Here is a 21312-nt window from a genome sequence, read left to right as displayed (position 1 = left end):
TTGGAACCGGACTCGGGCAAACGGGACAACCCGGGGAAGGCCGGCAACCCCCTGCGGGGCGCTGGAACCGGACTCGGGCAACCGGGAAAACCCCTGTGGAACGGCGGAACCGGACGTGGGCAAAACTCCACTCTACCTGCTTGTAAGTCTTACGGGACGCCGGCAAAACCTGAACCGGATACTCCGAGGCACCAAACGGAAACGCTCGGGCCTCTTCTTGGCCGCCCTCTTTGCGTCGTCTGTGGGCACTTTGCGCGGCCGGGGCAATCAGGACCGGCTCGGCTCTTTCCGGGCTCGGCCGGCCGAGCCTTCGGCGCCTCCTGTCATTTCCCCCAAGCGGACAGACGGAATGGAACCAAAACCAAAGTGACGCGTCACGTTTGGAGCCCCTCGCTCCCGGCGACTTCTCTGGAAGGCACTTCGTATAGACCCGAATCAGCCGAGTCTCAGAGGGCTTGGCGGGTGAAAAGAGGTCACGCGGAGACTTCTTTCGCAAAGAACAAGTCGTACGTTACGGCTACGCGACAGGGACCGCGGATGGGAGGAGCCCCCTTCCGGGCCGGACAGCTTGAAGGACAAAAACTGATACGCGACCGGTCGACTCGGGGTTGCGGCTCGCGTTGCTCCAGAGCGCCGGCCGGCCTCGGACGAGCGCGGCAAAGCGCTTTTCAAGCCAATAGTGGCTCGAGGACGCGCTCCGCGACCACAGTACTGCGCTTGCTCATTGCTGTATTCAAGTGTCATTTATTTCAAGTACAAAAAAGGAAATCGTCGGAAAAGATGACAAATCGGCAAACCGACAGAACTTTCATCGAGATTAATTATATGCCCAAAAAGATTCTTCCGACTCCGAGAGCCAAACGGTAGGAAAGAACAAAACGAGACAAAACGGCCTCCGGTTCCCGCCGCGTCGGCGGTCCCGTAGCGTTAAACGCCTTTCTTTATTTCCGTTCCCCGAGACGTCCGTTGGCGCGGGACGCCGCCTTCCACTTTCCCGAGGCTCCGACCCCGTGTGAAAAGCCTCCCTTTCATGAACTTCCTCATAGATGTATTTACATTTACAAAGGCGCCAAAGCGCGGCGCCAACGCGCGGCGCAAAAGATGACGCGTCGCATTCACTTGCGCTTGGACTGTCCGCGTCCGTCCCGCGCGACGCGTCGGATGAGGCTCGCCGCCCGCGCGCCTCCCTTCATAAACTGCGGACGAAGCAAACAAAAAGGGAGAAGCCGAAGCGGTGGGAAGGGTGAGGCGTAGCTCAACCCCTCCCTCCCGCCCTCCCTCCCTCCCTCACACACACACACATATATATATATATATAAGTATCTGTACAGCGGAGACGCGGGCAGCCCCGCGGGAGGCTTATCTGGTGTAGTAGACTCTGTAGTAGACGCTCTTGGAGCGCCACAGCGAATAGGAGTTGTCGAACTTGAGCAGGTAGACGCCGCGGCCGGGGTACTGGTGGCTGCCGGCGTACACCTCCTCGTGACAGTCCCGCCGGTACACCGGCACGATCTCGTCCACCTGGGGCTTGCCCGCCTCCTTCTTGGCCTTCTCCTCCTCGCCTGGGGGGCGCGGCCGCAAATCAGTACCGCCCGCGAATGCCGGTCGGCGCCAAAACGGAGCCGGTCAAGCCAGGGCCTTTGCTTTCCGGGAGCGCGGCCGGGCTCGAGGCCCGGCGGGGGCTTCGGGCCGAAGGCTCCGCTTCGAAAACGCGGGGACGGCCGTCCGCCCGGCCCGCTTCGTCCTTCTCGCTCAAACGCGTCGGAAACGACCCCGTTTTCGACGCCTCTTTTTCTTTGTTTGTTTTTTCCGGGAAAGCGCCCGCCTTCCCTAATGTACGCGGGCCCCGCGGAGGCAGAGCAAAGCCCCCGTCCGCCGCAAAGCCCCCGTCCCGCGCAGAGCCCCCCCCCGTCCGCCGCGTCTACGCCCGTCAGCAAAGCCGCGTTTACGGGCTTTTTCGCCGTCGGGAACGGCGCTGGCTTGAGTGACTCCGGCCCGCCCCCCCCCGCCCGCCCGCTCACCTTCCTCGTCCTCGTACTCGTCGCTGGACTCGGACACGTGCACGCTGACCGAGGCCGAGGCGGCGTCCGTCCACTCGAAGAAGACCCCGAAGCCCACGTCGTAGTAGTCGGTGGCAAACTCCCAGAAAAGGTAGGAGCCCTCCTGGTGCGTGGGCACGCGCACCGTCACCACCTCGCCGCGCCCCACCGTGATCACGCTGTCGGCGTCCTGTCGGATCTTCTCTTTGAAGTCTTTGATCTGCGGCCGCGTCCACATGGAGGGAGCGGCGATGACGGGCGAGGAGTCCGCCGCTGCCAAAAAGAAAAGAGCCGCGTGTAGAGGGACGCCGGCTCGCCCGCCGCGCTTCCCTTTTTGCTCTCGCTACCGAATTCGGAACCGTCGGGCGCAATTGGCCCGAAAACAACCAAACGGGAGCCCACCAAATGAAACTCTCGAGAGCGTCCTGCCTTTGGCGAAGGCGCGTACGAAAGGCCGCGTCAAACCCTAGCGCCGGAGGGCCGCCATCGACTCCGACGCTCCTCTGTCCGACGCGCCCGATTCAGACGACCGAGACGCACGTCCGCGGCGTTTACCGACGAGCGCGCGGCGAGGGAAACGCGGAAAAGGGGCCGGCCGGGGACGCCCGCGGGGCGGGTCCTTTCCGACTCACCCGCGGTCGGCCCGTTCTCCGACGCCTCGTCGGCCGGCTCGGGCTCCGGCTCCCGTCGGCCGTTTTCTAGGTAGGCGTCGACCCCGTTGACGGCCGGCGCATCTTCGGCCGGCGGCGCGCAGGCCAGCCCCGTCGCCGCCTCCCGGAGGCCGTGCGCCGCGCGCTGCTGCTGCTGCTGCTGCTGCTGCTTGTGCAAGGCCGCCTGGGACGGGAGGAAGCGAGGCGGTTGGGCCGGCGGACGACGGGTTCCAAAGCCGGCGGCGGCCGCGACCGACCTGCTGCTGGGCCAGCTGGACCTGGTAGAGCTGCTGCATGTACTGCTGGTAGTGCTGCTCCTGGAGCTGGCGGATGAGGCCCATCTGCTGCTCGGGGCTGTCGGGGTACTGCTGGGCGGCGTACTGCTGAAACTGCACCGCCGTCTGGGCGTTGAGGGCGGCCATGATCTGCTGCCTGCGAGGGAAGCCAAAGGGGCGTTACGCGGGCCGGTCCGGGCCGGGCCGGCGGCCGCGTACTTCTGCTGCTCCACCCGGAGGCGCTCTTCCTCGGCCCGCCGCCTCTCCTCCTCCTCCCGCCGCCGCCGCTCCTCCTCTTCCAGCCGCCGTCTCTCCTCCTCCTGCCTGCGCCGCTCGCGCTCCTCCTCCTCCCGCCGCCGTCGCTCCTCTTCCTCCTTCCTGGAGGCAAAAAGCCACGCGCGTTCAAAGGACCCTTCCGCGCAGGAGGTCGCCGGGCCGGCTTCCGACGCCGGACGCTCTCGCCCTCGGTGACGGAGCGTGTCCCGTCGCCGACCGTGAAGGAGGGCCCGCCTACCTTTTCCTGTCTTGCTCCTCCCTCTCGATCTTGTGCGAGGTGGCGTAGGGCGCAAAGAGGCCGCAGCACTTGTTGAGCAGCCGCACGAACTCCAGCATGGCCGCCTCCTTCTCCATGTTGCCCAGCGAGGCCCACTCCTTCCTGCGCGCACACCCACGGGCAAATACCGCCGCCCCCGCGGAAGACGCCGATTCCCGGCGGCGCTTTACCTGCGGTCGTTGCCCAGCACGTCGAAGAAGCCCACCTCCGGAGAGGCGTCGGGATTGTACGGGCCCAGCAGCGCTTGTTTGTGAAGCGCCACCAGTCGCAGCTTGTCCTCGTAGGTGGGGTGGAAGGCTTTGCCGTCCTTGTCTGCGCCGCCGCGGCAAAAGGAAAGACGCCGCTTTACACGGGGGAGTCGCCCCGAAACGCCTTCCCTCAAAACGGGTCCCCGATCGCGCGTTCGGTCGGAAAATGCCACCCCTCCCCCCCAAATGACCGCCATTTCGGAAGAAACTTTGGCCGAAGGCCGCGCGCGCAGTGACAAAATAATAGTTTGGCGGAGCCGGTCGTCCTCCGGAGAACTGTCGTTTTGCGCGTTCGCTCAAACCGCGGACTCAACTTTGGCGCCGCTTGTCCGCAGAAAACAAATGCTTCCGCCAAACCAGGAAATATGAGATTGACGGGTCGGGTCCCATTCCGCACATTTCTTCAAATATGGGACGCCAAATTTGTCCTGCCTTCTTGTGATTCGAACAAGCGTTCGAGGCAAGGCGTTGATTCGGATTGATGGTGACGACGGCAAGTTCGTCGTTACCCCCCCCCCCCAAAACGCCTTGCCTCTAACGCTCGCTCAAATTGGAAATAGAGGTCTCGCCCCAAACAGGTCAAACTCGAGTGTGTGTGTGTGTGTGTGTGTGTGTGTGTTTACATGGGGGGCTACCAAAGTGGGTGGCGTGCACCGATTCGGTACAAAGTCTTCTGCCCGGCTACAAATACTGGCCCTATTTTATGAGCCGTTTCAAAAAAGAGAGAGAGAGCGAGAAAGGGGGGGCGGGTCTGAGCCAGGGGTTCCTAGCCAGGTTGCTCGCCCGCTCCCTAAACTAAACCGGACCTCTTTAGCTTCACTTTTCAAATCGGAGGAGGCGAGCAAGACATTCGGCCACTTGAGCGAGGCGGGGCAGACACCGACACCACACCATACCATACCGTGGCGTCGAGTCGACCGTACGCAAGTCAAGCCGGAAGCGCTCCGAACGTCACTAGCCTGCGCTGACAGTTAGCTTAGCTCGGCCTAGCCTAACCTAGCCGGGCAACTCGGGAGCATGTTTCGGCCCACCTTTGAAGAACTTGAGCGCCATTCCGTAGAGCTCTTGTAGCGGGAAGCCCCATTCCGTCTCTACGGAGCGGATGTCGGAGTCCCCGTCGCCGGCGGCCGCCGCCCGCTCGGCGGCAGCGAAGGGTCGCGGCGGCGGCGGCGGCGGCGACGGCGACGGCGACGGCGGCGGCGGCGTCTCCTCGGCCTGGCTCTGCTCGCCCTCCGGGTCCGGGCTGAGCGTGAGGCCGTCGATAGAGACTTCCAGGCGGCTGGAGGCAGCGCCGTCCAGGTAGCCGCTGTGCACCTCGGTCGCCATCGCGCAGACTGTCAGCGCAGCTGAAGCGGCCACGTACCTACTTCCGCTTGGCCTGACGGAACTTCCGGGTCCCGAAGGTAACTCGCGTCAATAAAGTTTTTTTTTTTTTCGTTTGTATGTTTTTTTGTTTTCAAGTACAAATCGAGTTATTTCATCGCCAAGTAAATGACAAAAATGTCCGCTTTTTTTAGACTGAGCCTTGGAACGTTTACGTCCATTGCATTTCAAGCAAAACGTGGTCGAACGTTTCGCGTGTTATTCGATCTCGGTTCGAATGTATATCGTGTGAGGTAATGACGTACATTTCCGTTTTATTTTTGTTTGAACCATTGCCCTCTCGCCGCCTCGGCCGCCGTCATCCAATACTTGGCAGAATTTAGACTGCACGCTTTGCTATTGGAAAGTTTTTTTGAGTCCAAATATACGATCGAACTTTTATGGCCAAGCACGGCTCCGTGCGAGGGCGGTTGTCTCGCACTAGGCATTGAAGGGTCAGGCGGGTGAACGCCCCCCCCCCCCGTTGCGCGGCCTAGTCCGCGCTGCTCTTTGTATATTTGTCCAAGCGCATCATTGATTGGCGCGCAGGCAGGCAGGCTCCTAAACGCATGTCTCGACGACTCCCGGAATCCTCGATGTCGATCAAATGCGTCTGAGCGTTTTCCCTAAAGTTAACGCAATTGTCGTGTGTTTGCGGGGGTTTCCTTTATTTTTCCCAAGTAGGCAGCATGACGTTAGTTAATTGGGCCGCGACTGTGGAAGGATGTCGCGAGGCCCTTTTCAGGCGTCGAGCACCTCGGGCCACTTCTGAAACGGCCTTTGTGTATTGTGACACACTTTGTTGTCACCGGAGCTCAATCACTTCCTCTCTTCAAACGGGAGCGGCAAGCGTTGGCATACGGTCCTCCTTGTACTTTTGTACTTTTTGTACTTTTCGGGCGTCTGATGACAATCTCCGCATTTGATCGACTTGCGGTGCGCGACGGGATACACAAACATTCTTGATTTGCAAATGGGAACAATAAGCGGATAAATGCAATCCCGGCATGGATGGAAATGGTTGAAACCCCTTAGATATTCATATTTTATAGCACTTATTTTGATTGTACGGGGACAAATAGACGAGGCCGGTTCAAGAAAACAAACAAAAACAATCATACATTCGTATAATCACGAATTATTTCCGTGTACATCCTGCCTTTTGCCCCCACCGTAAAGTGTGTTACTCGTCCTTCTAAAATCGCAGCTGTATCGTGGGCTATTATCGTCAAAGTGAAATTCCATTGGCTTTCTGCGTTGTAACAGTCGGGTTTGATCGGCGGATAGTGGCATTCTTATTTTCCCTATTTTGTTTGGGTGCGATTGTAAAATTGTCATTTTATCGGCGCATGCATCTAAACGAAGTGGAATTGTATTGCGCGTAATGACTCATCGTGAAATATTTGTTTTTTGCGGCGAACAGTAGCGTTGTGTCATTTTGCATCATTTGAACGCGCCTGACCAATTCGGCCTTGCCAAGTTCAAATCCCATCCAAATGTCATTTGGATCACGCCGTTCTATCCCGCTCGAATACGTTTCCTTGTCAAATTGGGGCGTCTGTTTGCAAACCGTCATTGGACGGGCGGAGCGGTGCCGTCCCTGGGATGTGTATTGAAGGCGCTCGCGTTTCTCGGGCCTCGCACCTTCGGGGAGGGCCGCAGACGTCTGAAGTTTGGGGGCGGGGCGGGGTGCAGGCGACTGGCGAGGACGCCGGGTTCACACCTTGGCTCGGCCGGGAGGGACATTTAAGTGCGGGCGCCCGTCTCCAGAGCTCCCTTGCCTCCTTTCCTCTCCTGTCCTCTTTTCGTCTCGGTGATGTCGAGCGCGCACGGGAAGGCGGCCGGCGGCGACCTGAGCCACTGGCAGATGCTCTACCTGCACCAAGGCGGCCTCCGCGCGCCCGACGCGGGTAAGTAGCAAAAAATCTCGTCGGACGCCAGCGGCAGGCGCGCGCTCCAAACGTGAGCCAAATGATACTTGGACCACTTTCATTGGCGTATCCGTCCAAGCGTGGAGCGGCGGTGCCTCGAAATACGAGTTGCGTGTTTTTCCGCACATTCGGCGATTTGGACCATTTGCTACTTTGGTCTATCCGCGGCGGCACTTGGACGGACAGCCGGTTGCAGGGGGTCATCCGGAAAAAGAAATGGCACAAGTTTATTGCACGTTGTGCCTTTGAACCTCCAAAAGGCTCGAAAAAGACAAAACAAAACCAGACAATGTAGACAAATAGCACCGTCGCTTGCGTGACCCTTGGTAAGAAACAAAAAAAAGCCGTAGAGACGGCATCAGGAGTCAAAGATGATTTCGCGCAAGTCTCCCTGCCAAGCGCCATCGTTACCGCTGCGCGCAGCACTCCGGTTTTCCGCCATCGCCTTTCAGGTTTCGGTGGTGCCCACGTAAGCCGCTGCTTGGCGGCGGCCTCCTCGGCGCCGCGCGAGGACAGATGCGTAGCCGTCCTGACCCACCGCAGGAAGAGGACCAACTTCAGCCAGCGGCAGATCGAGGTACTGGAGAAGGTGTACTCGGACACCAAGTATCCCGATATCTACCTGAGGGAGCGGCTGGAGGCGCTGACGGGCCTGCCCGAATCCAGAATACAGGTGCGTTCCCACGCCCGCGAGCGAGCCGCGCCCGAAGACCCTACTCTACTCGGCGAGGTCGCGCCGCAAAACCTACCCGTCCGCTGACGGAAACGGGCTTCCTCCGACGGACGCGAGCGATCCCCGGGCGCGCTCCGCTCGTTTCTATTACCGAGTCGGCGCCCCGTCGAAAGTTAAACCCTCCCGCGTCGGTTTGAGCGCCGCCGTTTCAGATTTGGGAAAACCGCTTTTGCTCTCCGCTCGCAGGTGTGGTTCCAGAACAGGAGGGCCAAATCCCGGCGCCAAGCCGGCTCCTCGGGGGCCCCCAAAGCTTCGGGGCGGCCGTCGCTGCCGGCCTACGGGCCCGACCGAGAGCAAGGTAAAAGGCCGGCGCGACGCCGAAGCCGGCCGGCGCGACGCCGAAGCCGGCCGGCGCAGACGCCCATTCGCCTCTCCGCTCTTCGCAGTCGGCCCCGAGGAGGCCCGCCGGCCCGCTCCGGCCTTCCCGGACGCCTACGGGAGCCGTTTGCCGGCGCCCCGCCTCTACGAGGGGGACGCGAGCCGAGCTCGAGGCGTCCGGGTCAAGGATCCGGCGTTCGCCCCGGACTACGACAACTTCCCGCCCAACAAGACCATCGGGCCCGAGATGAAGGTGGTGATCCCGCCCATCCCCGGGGGCGGGGCGGCGGGGGGGCCCTCGGGCGCCTTCTTCCCCGCGGGCGACCGGCAGGACCCTCGCGATTCGGACTCTGACTGGGAAAGTGAGGCGATGGTTGGATTTGGCGCTTTTCTCTAAGGAACGGCGGGCGGGCATAGTCAAAGGAAAACCTCTACGGATTGAGGTTTGCGCAAACTGGCTTCTATTTATTGTAAAAGTCTAATAAAAAAATAAATTAAAAAAAAAAACTGCATTTCGTCCCGACTCCCGTTTCCTGACGAATAAACACTTTGCAAAGACGACAACGTAAGCCTTTTAATATCAAAAAAAGACAACGGGGCATTTTCATAAATGGACCGCGTGCCAAATGAGGTCTTTTTGAAAAGTCCCTCCCGCTCAAGAATTCTCCTTTGTGAAAAAATAACAGTCTCTTTTTGCACGCACGGATAGAATACAAAAAGCCAAGTGTAGGAATAATTTCACAGACGATGTCCAACTATGTACAATTGTATCAAACATTCTTCCGCCAAATAAATAAAGACACAGCAATTGTACAAAGGCCGTCTTGGCGGCCGGCGGGCGGGCGGGCGGGAGGGAGGGAGCCCGCCGCCGCCGCCGCAAACAGACACCGAGACTCGAAAAGGAACGCCGGCCGCGCGCACCTGCCTCGCGGGGGCCGCCGGGCGTTCACACCGCGTTGGTGTTGTTGGCGGAGAAGGCGTGCAAGTTGCCCAGCTGACTCAGGCCGCTCTGGATGTGCGCCACGTGGATCTCCACGTTGTTCTGGAAGCAGCTGGGGATGCGGATGCGGCGGCACAGGCAAGCCACGAGCTTAGCGACATTCCGCTCAGGAAACAAAGCAGGCGCGTCGCCGCCGGGGTCGTGGGCTCCTCACCTGAGGTTGGCGGGATCGATGGAGGCTTTGATGTCGTTCAGGGATTCGCTCAGCGATTTGAACTCAAACGAATTCAGGTCGCCGCCGTCGGCCAAACACTGGAGGAGGACGGCGCGGAAGTGAGGGACGAGCCGGGACCAGCCGGGCCGCGGCGCGGCGCACCTTGATCTGCAGCAGCAGCGCCGTCAGGCGGGACACCAGGCGCGCGAGGCCGGCGTCCTCGCAGGCGTCGCTCAGCCGCACCATCTGCCGGGCCTCGTCCTCGCAGTGGCGCCGCAGGTCGGCCGGACGCTCGGCGGCCAGCGGGCCCTGGTCCGGCGAGAGCTGGCCGGCCGAAAGCCGAGAGGCGGGAGGGTCGGCGGGAGGGTCGGCGGGAGGGCCGGCGGGAGGGCCGGCGGGAGGGCCGGCGGGAGGGCCGGCGGGAGGGTCGCCCGGCCGCCCTCGGCCGACCGCCCTCGGCGCCGACTTACCTCGCGGCAGAACTGCTGCACTTCACGCAGCACTTTGTTCAGGTCTTTGTTGAGCTGCTCCAGCTCAAGCACGGTGGAGGCGTAGCGCTTCTGGAAGTCCAGCTCGATAGGCAAGGCGTACGACTTCTGAAAGGCCAAGGCACACGGGCTAGCGTTTGGCAGACGCGGCGTGAGGCGCGCCGTCGCCGAAGCTACCATCTTCTCCGCTTCCGTGTTCATTTCTTTCAAGTGCTTGATGTGTTCTTTCTTGATCATCAGGATCTTGGACAACCTCGTCTGGGCACACGGGACGACCGGGATCGTCGGCGGCTCAAGACGCCGGGGCGCGCGAGCGCAAACGCGAACCAAAAGGACCTCGGCCGGGTTATCTTTACCACTTGGACCAGGAACTTGACGGGAAAGCCTCCCAGGGTATCCCCGTCCGCGCCGGGCACGTCGGTCCTCCAAGGCGACCGCTCCGTCAGAGGGTCGCGGTCCTGGAGGCGGCGACGCCACGACCGCGTGAGCTACCCTGCCCGCGCGCGCTTTAAGCCGTCGGTCCGCGGCGGCGACTCGCGCTACCGTGAGGACGGGGGCCGCGGCGGACGGGTAGGGACCTCGAGGCGGAGTCGCCAGGTTCTGCACGTAGCGCGCCGTCCGGTGCTTCTGGGCAAAGGCCGAAATGGGCATGGTCTCGTTGGGCTCGTTGCTCTGGGAGGCGCGCCGGCAAAGGAAAAGACACGCGTCACTTTTCGAAGGCCGGGAGGGGCGGAACGCGCGCGACCTACCAGAACCTCGTAGTCCGGCACGTTGTGCGTTCCCAGGCCGCCGCGGTCAAAGGTGACGCGGTAAGTGGCGGCGCCGGTGTCCACCGCGTCGATCTGGCCCGTGAACAAGCCGTCGTGGATGCCTCGCAGTCGAGCTGTCGGCCGGCCGCACGTGAGTGCGCGCGTGCGTATGGCTTCTCGCCGCCGTTCGCATTTCGCCCGAGGGATCGGCATCGGAATCGCCATCGGAATCGGGCCTCTCGCGAGCAGGGGAGGAAGACGACGCAGGGCGCGAGCGCCGTTTTGGAATTTGTATCTATCCGCGTCTGTTTCCTTTAAGATCGGAGTTCTCCGGACACGTTCGAGGAGCGCGCGACGTTCGCGGAGGACCGCCGGGAGGTTTAAGAGACTCTCGACTCCTAACGGAAAAGCTGGCGCCGGCGTTACCCGTGACTTTGGTTCCTATGATGAGAGGAAGCGGGATTTCGTCGGGAAGGTCTTTGCAGTTGGACACGTCCGACAGTTTCCGGTGCTGCAGCAGGCGCATTTTCTGCCTCTTCTGCCTCAGCGCCGTCCGCTCCTCGGCAAAGAACGCGGACGAACACCTAGACAGGCGAGCGGAAAAAGTGCAAAGCTCCGGTCTTTTCATCCCGACGGAAGGGGGATGGCGTTTTGACGTACCGTCTGGGTTTCCCCATCAGTCGCCGGATGGTCCCCCATTCCACGCGGGTCAACTTCCTGGTTCTCAAAGTGGGGAAGGACTCCTTCAGACACAGACAGAACTCGTTGTCGCCCTCAAAAAGAGGCCTGCAAATCACAAACGGGGTTTCGAAAGCGAGCGGAAAGGAAGCCGTCCCACCCTATCGCCGGCGGGCCCACCTGTCGATATTGGAATAGAACCACTCGTAGATGCACCACTTGTGAGCTTTGGGCAGCTTGAGGAGGTTCCTTAATCTCAGGCCGATTCTCTGCGACGACTTTTTGTCGGGCGTCACCACGCTGGAAAATTTCTGCGGGCGGGGAAACAAAAAACACGGCCGCGTAACCCGACCTTCATTCGACGAGCGCGAGCGAGGCCCGCTCGCAAACCCGACCTGCGGCGTGGCGGTGACCCTCTGGCTCCTCCGCGGCGATCTGGACGGGAGGCGCCGGGGCGCGCGGTCCTCCTCGTAGCGGCGACTCTTTGTGCCGCGAGTGGGCTGCCGGGGGCAAACGGGGGACCCCGGTCACCACCACCGCGGCGCATTTTGCGGCGTACCTCCGAGAGGCGTCGGTCAAATGTCTTGCCGTTTCCGCGGTGAGGGCGGACGGGCGTCCCCTGGTGTTGTGAGCTCTCGGGTAGATATTCTTTTCGTTCAGAGTGTTGGACAAACTTCCTTCTGTGAGGGGGCGAGTTGGAGGATTCCCAAATGAGACGGTTTTTCCCGGCTACCGAGAAACCGGGGGAAAGCAAGCGCACTCTTCTTTTCAAACATAAATATAGTAAGTGCTCAATTCCAAAACCACTTTTCTTATTGCCTTGTGCCAAAAGTATGTACTAGCCCGTCGGTTGCTTGTCAGGAAGACACCATTCCAATGTTCCGCCGAAAGTAAAAAAGCATGACCTGATTTCTGTCATGCCTCACCTTACCTTGGCACAGTGCTTCTCATTAACAGTTGTTGAAAGTTGATTTACATTGTTTTTTCCTTTTCCCGGTGTTTAAAAGCATATGCCCATTCTATTTTTTTTTTTTTTTTTTTTACTATTTTTGGATAGATAGTAATCTTATTTATAGTAATCGCGTCGAGTGGGGGCAGAACGCAAAGAGTTCTCTTTCCTGGGGAGGGGGTTAGGGTTAGGGTGTCACCATTCATCGCCGATGGACCGCGCAGCATCCAAAGCGAGCTCGCTCTAAAATACAGGCATCGTAACGACAGAGCTTCTATTTTTCTTCTTCCGTATTTCATCCTTACTCGTCGCGGCGACTTGAAAAATTAGCTTTAGAAATCGTACCAAAGTTTACGTGGAAAGCGCACCTAGAAACGTATCCTTTTAAACATCGAAGCGTACATAAAACACAACACCCGACCAATATTTGACATCGGGCGGATGTTCTTTTTGATATTCTTTGATTCATTATTCCTTACTTTTTACAGACTTTGTACAGATTATAAATCGGTCTGAAAAAGTGCCTCGATGCACCAGAGAAATATGTCAATCGAACAGCAATTAAACAAAAAAGATTTTGACCAGCTGAAAAGTTGGATGTTGAAAGGAAAACAAACGAATCAACAAATAATAATACACGTAAATCGATCTGGAAAGGTGAAGCCACACGCAGCAAATTGTGAAAAACACGTCAACCTGAAGACTCGGGAGTACGGCTCTTTTCCCTTCCTAAATCACAATGATCATTGTCAAATGTGTTGACGGAATTTGATCAAAGTTTCCAATCGTCCAGCAGACTTGGTCTCGCCAAAGGCGAAGCCGGTTCCCCGGGGTGACGGCGTATGAGAAGGCGCGGGTCGAAGGTGACGTTTCCCTCGAGGTGTTCGACAGACGGCTTTCGCCGGGTGACGCCTCCGCGGACTACGCGACCTATCTAAAAATCGGAGCCGAACGCGAAGCAAAACCCAGGCGCCGTCCTTAGTCGCCGTGTTTCGAAACCATTTGGTTCCAGTTCCAGGAAAGCTGCCTAATGGTCGTGGTCGTCGCTTTGTTATGAGGCCGGGCTCACCCAAAGCGGAAAACGAGCAGCACACGTACCTTTGAGGCTGACCAGCGCTTCTGCCGAGGAACCTGTGCAAGAGATGAGGCGAAATCACAATTGTCACACCGTGACTCGTCGCCGAACAAGGAAGCGGAGGCTCGAGGCTCCTCGGGCCTACGCCGGGGATCGAGTTGCGACCGGGAGGCGAGGACGCGAGCTGTTGCTTCGCTAATTGCTAGCTCGGGCCGCCGCGCCCGACCGCCTGGGACGAGGAGCTCAAAGCGAACCGGGGGGAAGCGCGCCGTTACTGCGTCGGGGTAAGCTCGGCGAGCCCGGCTCTTTCCGACGAACGACTCTACGGGGGTGCTTTTGCTGGCGCTACCTAGCGGCTAGGCTAACGTGGTTTCTGGACAAACTCGCCCGAGCGACTTCCCCGTTAGCTAGGGTTAGCATCTCGTGCTAACGAGCGTTAGCCGGACCGACTCGAGGGCAAATGTCATTAAAGAAGCGCGAAAGGCAACCGAGGAGGAGGCGAGGCGAGGCGAGCTTCGCGGCTGGGGTCGTAACACGACGAGAGGGGCTTCTTGCTCTACTCACTCTCGTCCAACAGCTGCTCCATCTCCGCCATCTTGGATGAGCCGAGCCGGCCCGGCGCCGCTTTTTCAAAGGCCTCGCCAAAATGCATTGTGGGCCGGCCGGCGCCGAGCGCGCTACTTGCGTTGCTTTCGCGTGCACTCGGTTAAACGACACCGATACCTTCGTTAAGAAAAAAAAAAAAAAAAAAAAACTTTTCGACGAGGCCACTGCAATGCGTATAGTGCCTACCGACCACGGTAAATATAAGGTACGCAACGGAATTGGGAGCTCTCCCCGAGTCTCAGGTTAACAGTCTTTTTGATTCCCTTTTTGCAAATCTTTGTTCACCACGGGCCGGACAATGAAATGGCACATGGAGGTTTGATAAAGCCGTTAATCCACCTGCAGCCGTCAATGCAAAACAAAACAAAAGAGAAATCACGATTTAGATGCCCAACGGGCTCAAATCGAACGCAAACGTCCACGTCCCAATTTTCACTGCGAAAACTGCAAATGACTTGGAGAACACGGGCGGCATTGAGGAAAAAATGTCGTATTTATTTTTTGCTGCCGAGATTGAAAAAAGAATGCCGATATGTACATGCGAAAGGCGCTCGCGCACAGCATTCGAAAATGAAAGTAGGGCTGCTGAGGAGACAAGACGGTCGGCGTCAAATCGGGGGAGAAGCCTTTGACTCGGTTTCTTCGGAGCGGCTCCCTCATCCTCCCCTAAAGCTCGCATCCCGGCGGCGGTCTTTCCGCAAGAAAGCAAAGAAACGGAGGCGGCGCCGCGGCTCGGCGAGCGGCTGCCGGGACGGCGGGCAAAGAAGACGAGGACCGGGGGACGCGGCGCCGCGGCCGCTCACCACAAGGACGTTTGGTAGTTGAACTTGATTTTCAGCAGGTACTTGAGGTTGATTTGGGCCACGTCGTACACGATGTATCTGTGGCCGGCGCTGAGGAAAAAAAAAGGGGCGAAAACAAAGAAAAACCCTTGGCCGCGAAGGATACTCGTTGTACAGGAGACTGGTGTCGTCCACGTCGGTGTCGCATCCTTTTCCCAGAGGCACCTGCGCGCCGTCCAAGGTGGCCGCGGCGCTGGCTTCGGGAGCCGTTCGACCCAAACCTGCGAGCGGAGACCAAACGGGCGGGGGCGGCGCGCCGCCGTTCCCGCAGATGACCTCATTACCTACGAACCGCGGGCTACGAGCCGCGTGAGATTTCAAGCTAACGCTCAATGTAGTTTTTCGGCACGCTTGAGGAATGTCGGCCGGTTTAAATAAACAAAAGAAAAGAGTCCCGTCGCGCCCCACCTTTGACGCTGTGTTTGCCCTTGGGCAGTTTGGTGACGTGGGAGGCCTTTTTCAGCTCGTGCCTGCAAGCGAGAAGAGAACCGCGGCAAAGGGGATCCCTACGGCTCCGGCGCCGGGCTTTCGGCGCTCACATGTTGCCCAGGGCCACTTCGGCGAGCAGCAGGAGTCCCACGGGGTCCGACTGCGAGGCGTGACAGTAGTTGGCGCTCTTGGACACCATGTCGGCAAAGTACACGCCTTTGCCGAACATGTAACCCGTCTGGCGGCGCAAGAAAGCCCGGCTCAGCGACGCCCCGAGCCGGCGCGGGGGCGAAGGAAGAAAGCGCGGGCGCTGACCACGGGGGCCTCCGGGGGGGCGATGCGAAGACCCTGGGACAGGATGCCGGCGTAGTTGGTGGCGCGCGAGCCGTGCCACAGCAGCTGCCGATTGTGCAGCTCCTCGAAGGGCCGGAAGCGCTGGCGCTCCCCCTCGCGCTCGATCTTGAAGATCTGCAAAGGAGACGGTCACGCCGCCGCCGACCGCAACTTTTTTTTTTTTTCTCCCGTAACGTCGCGGAAGGCGAAAGCGGCTCACCTCCTGAATTTCCAGCGTGTACGTGTTGTGCGTGGCGGCGTGCGTGTTCTTGACATATTGCGTAATGATGTCGGCCTCCCGCGTGGCCCTGTCCACGACCTGGGAAACGTCGGCAAATAAACGGGGGCCTGGCGCCGGGCCGCTAAGGAGAAGACGAAAAGGCCGGGCGGCGCGGGCGGACCCGGATGTCGGTCTTGAGCTTCTCGTAGTTGACGTCGATGGGGTCGGCGCGGTCGTCCTGCGCCCCGCCCCTCAGCAGACTGTAGGCCACTTCGATGTCCAACAGGTTGTCCAGCATCTGCGCTTTGGCCTGGGCGGGCCCACGCGCGCACGCGGCTGAGTCTCGCCTCGCCTCGCCCCGGCGCCGGCTTCCCACCTACCTGGATGTAGTCCAGGTCGCTGAGCAGCGGCGGTTTCTTCATGCCAAAGTCGTGCGGGATCAGCGTGTAGAAGCGATTGGAGAGATCCAGGATATGCGCCTCGGCCGCACGCTCCGACACGGCCTGGACGGAGCGGGCGCTCGGCGTTACATAGAAAGGCGGCAATCGCTCGCGGGGGGGACGGCTACGGCGGGGCCTCCTCCCGGCGGGACCGACGTCGGCTTCGCTCGCTCTTCACATTTGAAAAAAGCGACAGAGGCCCAATTTCACGCCTATCCGTTTGAAATGGCTCCCCTCGTCGCGTAAAGTCCAATAAACCAAAGCGACGCCCGACGGGTGGCCCGAGCATTTCTTTCCAGGCGCGGTTATTCTTCACGATCGCCGTTTTCGCCACCTTTGAAAATCGGCGGGACTTTATCCGGCGCGCCCTCTTTCATTTTGCCGAGGAGGGGCCCGTCCTTCGGCGCGGCGCGGCGGCGACTGACCTGCTGCACTTGGGTGAGGAGCGCGTAGGCGCTTTGAATTTGCCGCTTGCTGAGTTTGCCCAGCGGCATTTTCTGGAGGTCGATCTGCAAAGAGGCACGGAAGGGGGCCGTCTCACACGCGGCGCCGGGGCGCGGTCGCCGGCCGAAGGCCCACCTCAAACTCCACCATGGCCTTCTTCATGCTCTCCACGTCAAAGATCATTTTGATGAGGTCCTGGACGGGCTTGGGCAGCCTGGACTTGGTCCCGGCCGCCGCCGTCAGCTTCTTGACGGCTTCTTCGTCCTGCCGCCCGCCCGCCCGCCCGCCCGTCCGTGAGTAGCGGCTCGCCGCGCGGGGTCGCGCGCGGACCAACCTGTCCGTAGTCGATCTCCAGCGGGTAGAACTTGTTGGGGTACTTGGTGAAGTCGGAGGCGCCCCACTCGTTGCCCGTCTTCTCTTTGTAAAGCGTCAGGAAGTTGCCCAGCGCAGAATTCTTGTCGCCCGCTTTGTCCAGCTTGTTGCCCCCGATGGCGGTGCCCACTCGACCCCACGAGCGGAACACCCAGTACCTGCGCCCGAGAAGCGGAAAGAAGGCGCGCGTTCGCGGGATGCCGAGACGCGGGGCGGGCGACCGGAGCGCCTTCTCGGTACGCGGCGGGGAGAAGGAACGGAAGGCCACCTTTTGTGCACGTCGTCCTCCAGCAGCTGCAGTTTGTAGTAGGAGTTGGTCCCCCGCACGATGTCCACCAGGCCCAGCGTGGCGCTGTACATTTGACCGTTCTGCTCCAACACGTGAGCGCTGCTCTCCAGACCTGACGGGAGAGGCAGAGTCAAAACCAGGAACGTTTGGGAGAGGAGGAAGAAGGGGAAAAAGACGCCGCCGCGCTTTTCGTTTGCCGAGGCTACCCGAGTCGGGATCCACCGCCGCGCCTCCTTTGACCGTCAGTTTCATCTTCTTGGCCTTGCTTTTACCTGCAACGGGAACCGCGTTCACCGCCCCTTTCGGTTTTCGCTTCGGAACCGAGCGACCGCTAACTTTGCGTCCCGACGATCGGACGCGGGGCGCGACCGGGGAGCTCTTACCTTCCTCCTCCTCGACCCTGCCGGCGCTCTTGGAGGCGGGCGGGGCCCCCGACTTGGAGGGGGCGGCCGTCGCGGGGGCCGCCTCGGTCTTGACCGGGGCCCCCCACGGGGAGATGGCGTGCAGCGAGAGAAGCTCCCGCAGCGCTTTGCCCGACGACTCGACGTCGGCCAGGAAATCCTCGGAGACCACGCGCACGCCGGCGTCCCTGGCCTCTTCCATTTTCTTGCCCATCCTGTCCACCTCCTCTGCGGGCGTCGCGCCGCACGTTAGGGCCGCGCCGGCCGCCCGGCGAGGGTCGGCGGGTTCTCACTCTTGGTGCTGATGCAGAGCGAGGCCTTGGCGGCCGCGCCGCAGATCTTCCCGCCCAGCTCCTCGACGGCCGCCTTGACGTCCTCTTTAGTCTTAGCCAATTTGCCCACCGTCACCACCTTCATGCCGCTCAGGGGCTTGCCTGCGGGCGGGCGGGCGGGCGCGCGTTAGCCGCGGCGCCCAAGCCCCGGACGGACGCCGCCACTCACCCGGGGTCCCGCCCTCAGCCGGCGGCCCGGCGGGCCGGCCGGAGGCGCGGGCCGGAGGCTCGGCTTTGACCGCCGGCGCCTCCTTGGGGTAAACTCTGTCCTGCCGCTTAAACTTGAACTTCTTCAGGAAAGGAACCTCGTGGAATTCCTACAAGCGGGAGAGACGCCTCGTTGCCCGAACGCGTGCTTCTACTTGATTCTTTAACCTGCCGGAATTAGCGCCGGCGGCTGACACCGTTTGTTCTCACCTTTATCGACGTAAGCTTGACAAACTATGATGACAAAACGGCCAATGAGAAAAAGGAATTTGACGCCCCTGGCTTACAGGCTCCGTTATCATAGAAAAGCCGCTTTTGGGAATCTTTGACCATTTATTAGCCGAGCGGCTCCAAGCGGCTCGCCGGCGGCCCGGTGACGATACCGGTAAACGCGCGGCCGACTTATGGGAGGAGACGGATCAGGGGATGATTCCCGAGCCTATTTGCGGAAAGGTATGGAACGGATGTGTTTTTTGTCTCCTGGGCCCCCGCGCTTGGCGCCCGTACCTTGGGGGTGAGCCAGTCTCTCCGCGAGGGCTTGGCGGTTCTGAAGACGCACTTGGTCCAGGCCGAGAGGTCGCCGGTGCAGTAGTAGGCGTCGCCCTTGAAGACCAGCTGCCCCGAGCACTCCTCGCAGGCCTCCAGAGCGCCGAAGGCCATGGCGTCGGCCAGGCTGTCCGCCACCTGCCCGCGGCGGTCGGGCTTTGAGCAAAAAGCCCGCCTTGCCCTCACCCGTCGGCGAGGCGCCAGCTCACGTTGGACTCCCCCGAAGGAACCTGCTGGCCGTTGGCAATCAGCAACTCCTTCATGTCGTTGACGGAGCAGTGCTTCCTCAGCTTGTCCTTGATGCCCCAGATGAGCTGGCTTTGGTCCTGCCGGCGCACAGCAAAAACCCAGAGACTCGGGCACGGGCGCCGAGGCAAAATCGGGGTTACCTTCAACTGCTCTTCCAATTTTTTCTCCTCCTCCTCATCCTCCTTCTTCCGCTTCTGGGAGACACCGTCCACCTCCTCGTTTTTGCGCTTCCTGCGAGAAAGATGGGCTCCGTACTCTGAACGTTTTGCGATTCCAAAGGATTCATTCTGCGCGGCTTCTTTTCCGCGTTTGCAAATGCGGGCCCGAGCGTCTCACCCTTCCACTTTGACGGGCGGGAGCCTCTTCTTGAGTTCCTCCTTGTCTTCGGGCCTGAGCGCGGCGAAGCCCTTGAGCTGGGCGCCGCCGTACTCGGCCTTGAAGTCCAACTCGTCCCTGCGCTCCACGAAGCAGGCCGTGTGGTACCAGCGGTCGATCAGGCCCAGCTGAGGCTTCTCCGGGTCCACCGTCTTCTTGGACACGCGGATCTGATCCTGCGGGGGAGGCCGGGAAAGACTGTCGGCGCCCCGCCGTTCGCGGCCGGCCGGAACAAACCTTTTCTATTTTGCTCTCGCAGCCCTTGCAGGTGCTGCGGTTGGACTTGGCGTATTCCACCGCAAAGCCGTTGAGCGTCTTCTGCCCTTCCGCGCCGCCTTTCTTCCCGCCTTTACCTACGGGGAAAGAGCAGCCGATGAAGGCGCCGGGGGGCGCGACCGGGCCCGGGGGCGCGACCGGGGCGGGGGCCCACCTGGCCCGCCGCTTTCGATGGCCTTCTTGACTTTCTCCTGATCTTCCCAGCGAAGGGCGGCGAAGCCGTCGACCTCGGACGCCGACCGGACGGCCGCGCGCAGCCAGAAGCAGGAGAAGTGATGCCAATGCGGGACCTTGCCATCAAAGATGGGGGACTGAAAAAGCAAAAGCGCAAACGTGATCCTTTGGCGGCAGGGTACGTCCGGTCCCGCGACACCGACGCCGTTAGCGCAACCTTCCAGGCGACGGTTTGCGTACTCGCCCCGCCGGAGGGCCGAGACCAAGGACGTCGCCTTCTCAGCATCTCCGGAAGGTAAGATAGCAGTTAAGGTGCTAATGTGTCAATTCCGGCCGCCCGCGGCCCGATTTGGTCACGTGTGTATTTGAGGGACCGACGTTGGCCTGGCGTCGTTTTTATTCCACTATTATTCTGAGGGCTCCGCTTGCGAACTATTCATTGGACTGAGGGGAGTGCGAATGATGGCAGCCGGCGCCACGGCTCTTTTGTTCGAATTCAAAGCCCTGCGTGGTCACGGTCTCGCGGAGCCGGATCGAGAGCGTACTTTGCACAATCTCGGAGGAATTAACGCTTGCGTTAAAGTCACTGAAATATCTCCAGCCTCACTCGGTTTATTCCGAGGGCCGCATGTAGACAAAACGCCACAGACGCATTTGAGATCGGTCAAGGCGGATTTTGGAACGGCGACGGAAACAATGCGATGCTTTGCGACGAATACGAAATGCGTTCGGCGCCGATACGGCGGAAGAGGCGAATGGCCGAGGTCTTGCAAACGCCGCACCGGGAAAACAACGAGCGGGACGCGCGGGACGTCCCATCGCGAGCATCACCATGGCCTTTGTTTTCGCTCCGCTCCGCCAAGACCGTCGTGCGAAACGTCGGCCGGCCGGCCGGCGAGCAGCGGCATCGGCGGCCGAGCGGCTGGCCGGCTCGCTCCGACCGACGTCAGCCTCGGCAAGCTCGCCGCGGCTCGCGCCCACTTCTCCCACTTTCGCGTCCCGCTGGCGACCCTTGCCGAGGCTCCGGCCTCGCGCCGCTGGGCTCCGCTTAGCTGGCGCCAGGCTACCTGCACCATGATGGCCATTCGCAGCGAGTCTTTGGCGATGTTCTCCTTGCACTCCTTGCACGAAGCCCGGCCGCTCTTGGCGTACTCGGCCTTGTACAGCTTGTCCTCTTGACTCTCCGCCATGCTGGCTTTCTCGTCTCTCTTTTAGTTTGCCGAAGGCGAGCGGGACGGTGCAGGAAAAGCAAAGTGAAGTCGGGTTCCGGGACGGTGCAGGGAAAGCAAAGTGAAGTCGGGTTCCGGGCCGGACAACAATCGCGAAGCCCGCGTGCCTCTCGAGCTCTCGGAGAGCCTGCGCGCCAAACGGGAGGGCTCACTCTTCTTCGCTTGTCGTCTGCCGCCGCCGAAACCGACACGCGTCGCGTCCCTTCCGATCTGCGCCGTCGAGCACTTCCTCCGAGTGTTTCGGCGAGGGTTACGGTTGATCGTTTACCATTTTGGCCATCGTTTCGACACTTGAACAACGAAACGACACGGGCGCGACGCTGCAATGCGATCGCCTCATCTCTAA

The 21312-nt window shown here is 60.5% G+C and overlaps 4 protein-coding genes across 5 annotated transcripts; 1 reads left to right on the top strand and 3 right to left on the bottom strand.

Moving 5' to 3' along the window:
* Positions 1 to 728: 728 nt before the first annotated feature.
* acbd3 (acyl-Coenzyme A binding domain containing 3) lies at positions 729 to 5158 on the bottom strand. The gene is made up of 8 exons (XM_088403277.1): positions 4797 to 5158; positions 3688 to 3829; positions 3479 to 3619; positions 3184 to 3342; positions 2947 to 3121; positions 2672 to 2873; positions 2022 to 2312; positions 729 to 1562 (listed from the first exon to the last, which is right to left on the bottom strand). Exons 1-8 carry the CDS (start codon positions 5089 to 5091, stop codon positions 1360 to 1362), a joined length of 1608 nt encoding a protein of 535 aa, XP_088259403.1. The 5' UTR covers positions 5092 to 5158; the 3' UTR covers positions 729 to 1359.
* Positions 4503 to 8608, top strand: mixl1 (Mix paired-like homeobox). The gene is made up of 4 exons (XM_088403280.1): positions 4503 to 7037; positions 7511 to 7731; positions 7978 to 8089; positions 8178 to 8608. Exons 1-4 carry the CDS (start codon positions 6944 to 6946, stop codon positions 8504 to 8506), a joined length of 756 nt encoding a protein of 251 aa, XP_088259406.1. The 5' UTR covers positions 4503 to 6943; the 3' UTR covers positions 8507 to 8608.
* A 61-nt stretch (positions 8609 to 8669) lies between these two features.
* Positions 8670 to 13902, bottom strand: lin9 (lin-9 DREAM MuvB core complex component). 2 transcript variants are annotated; one of them, XM_088403276.1, is made up of 15 exons: positions 13767 to 13902; positions 13226 to 13258; positions 11767 to 11858; positions 11574 to 11678; positions 11359 to 11489; positions 11161 to 11286; positions 10927 to 11084; positions 10501 to 10634; positions 10295 to 10423; positions 10108 to 10209; positions 9929 to 10009; positions 9734 to 9859; positions 9426 to 9587; positions 9264 to 9361; positions 8670 to 9161 (listed from the first exon to the last, which is right to left on the bottom strand). In XM_088403276.1, the coding sequence occupies exons 1-15, from the start codon at positions 13852 to 13854 to the stop codon at positions 9056 to 9058; spliced, it is 1671 nt and encodes a 556-aa protein (XP_088259402.1). In that variant the 5' UTR covers positions 13855 to 13902; the 3' UTR covers positions 8670 to 9055. The 2 variants fall into 2 exon arrangements, with proteins under 2 accessions (XP_088259402.1, XP_088259401.1); XM_088403275.1 differs by having other exon boundaries at positions 9734 to 10009.
* Positions 13903 to 14282: 380 nt separating this feature from the next.
* parp1 (poly (ADP-ribose) polymerase 1) lies at positions 14283 to 21265 on the bottom strand. The gene is made up of 23 exons (XM_088403274.1): positions 20805 to 21265; positions 19718 to 19874; positions 19525 to 19640; positions 19249 to 19463; positions 19053 to 19143; positions 18873 to 18989; positions 18625 to 18801; positions 18080 to 18227; positions 17872 to 18012; positions 17561 to 17806; positions 17384 to 17449; positions 17157 to 17289; positions 16851 to 17046; positions 16652 to 16780; positions 16498 to 16581; positions 16013 to 16135; positions 15814 to 15942; positions 15633 to 15731; positions 15395 to 15547; positions 15190 to 15317; positions 15059 to 15120; positions 14757 to 14871; positions 14283 to 14689 (listed from the first exon to the last, which is right to left on the bottom strand). Exons 1-23 carry the CDS (start codon positions 20925 to 20927, stop codon positions 14608 to 14610), a joined length of 3030 nt encoding a protein of 1009 aa, XP_088259400.1. The 5' UTR covers positions 20928 to 21265; the 3' UTR covers positions 14283 to 14607.
* Between the last annotated feature and the right edge of the window lie 47 nt (positions 21266 to 21312).

Source organism: Hippichthys cyanospilos, chromosome 20, assembly GCF_059441005.1.
Source record: "Hippichthys cyanospilos isolate Australia breed blue-spotted pipefish chromosome 20, RoL_Hcya_1.0, whole genome shotgun sequence".
In the NCBI taxonomy this organism is placed as follows: Eukaryota; Metazoa; Chordata; class Actinopteri; order Syngnathiformes; family Syngnathidae; genus Hippichthys; species Hippichthys cyanospilos.
This window is presented reverse-complemented; position numbering and strand designations above follow the sequence as displayed.

Coding starts and splice junctions, on each gene's coding strand:
- parp1 (XM_088403274.1), bottom strand. CDS start 20,927: ATGGCGGAGAGTCAAGAGGACAAGCTGTACAAGGCCGAGTACGCCAAG. Junction 17,290..17,383: donor GGCGGTGGATCCCGACTCGG/GTAGCCTCGGCA, acceptor CTCTCCCGTCAG/GTCTGGAGAGCAGCGCTCAC. Junction 16,781..16,850: donor TGGAGATCGACTACGGACAG/GTTGGTCCGCGC, acceptor GGCGGGCGGCAG/GACGAAGAAGCCGTCAAGAA.
- lin9 (XM_088403275.1), bottom strand. CDS start 13,854: ATGCATTTTGGCGAGGCCTTTGAAAAAGCGGCGCCGGGCCGGCTCGGC. Junction 11,679..11,766: donor CCGCCCTCACCGCGGAAACG/GCAAGACATTTG, acceptor TGCCCCCGGCAG/CCCACTCGCGGCACAAAGAG. Junction 10,424..10,500: donor TGCCGGACTACGAGGTTCTG/GTAGGTCGCGCG, acceptor CGCGCCTCCCAG/AGCAACGAGCCCAACGAGAC.
- mixl1 (XM_088403280.1), top strand. CDS start 6,944: ATGTCGAGCGCGCACGGGAAGGCGGCCGGCGGCGACCTGAGCCACTGG. Junction 7,732..7,977: donor TGCCCGAATCCAGAATACAG/GTGCGTTCCCAC, acceptor CTCCGCTCGCAG/GTGTGGTTCCAGAACAGGAG. Junction 8,090..8,177: donor CGGGCCCGACCGAGAGCAAG/GTAAAAGGCCGG, acceptor CGCTCTTCGCAG/TCGGCCCCGAGGAGGCCCGC.
- acbd3 (XM_088403277.1), bottom strand. CDS start 5,091: ATGGCGACCGAGGTGCACAGCGGCTACCTGGACGGCGCTGCCTCCAGC. Junction 3,620..3,687: donor GTGCTGGGCAACGACCGCAG/GTAAAGCGCCGC, acceptor GTGTGCGCGCAG/GAAGGAGTGGGCCTCGCTGG. Junction 3,122..3,183: donor CTCCGGGTGGAGCAGCAGAA/GTACGCGGCCGC, acceptor CTTCCCTCGCAG/GCAGCAGATCATGGCCGCCC.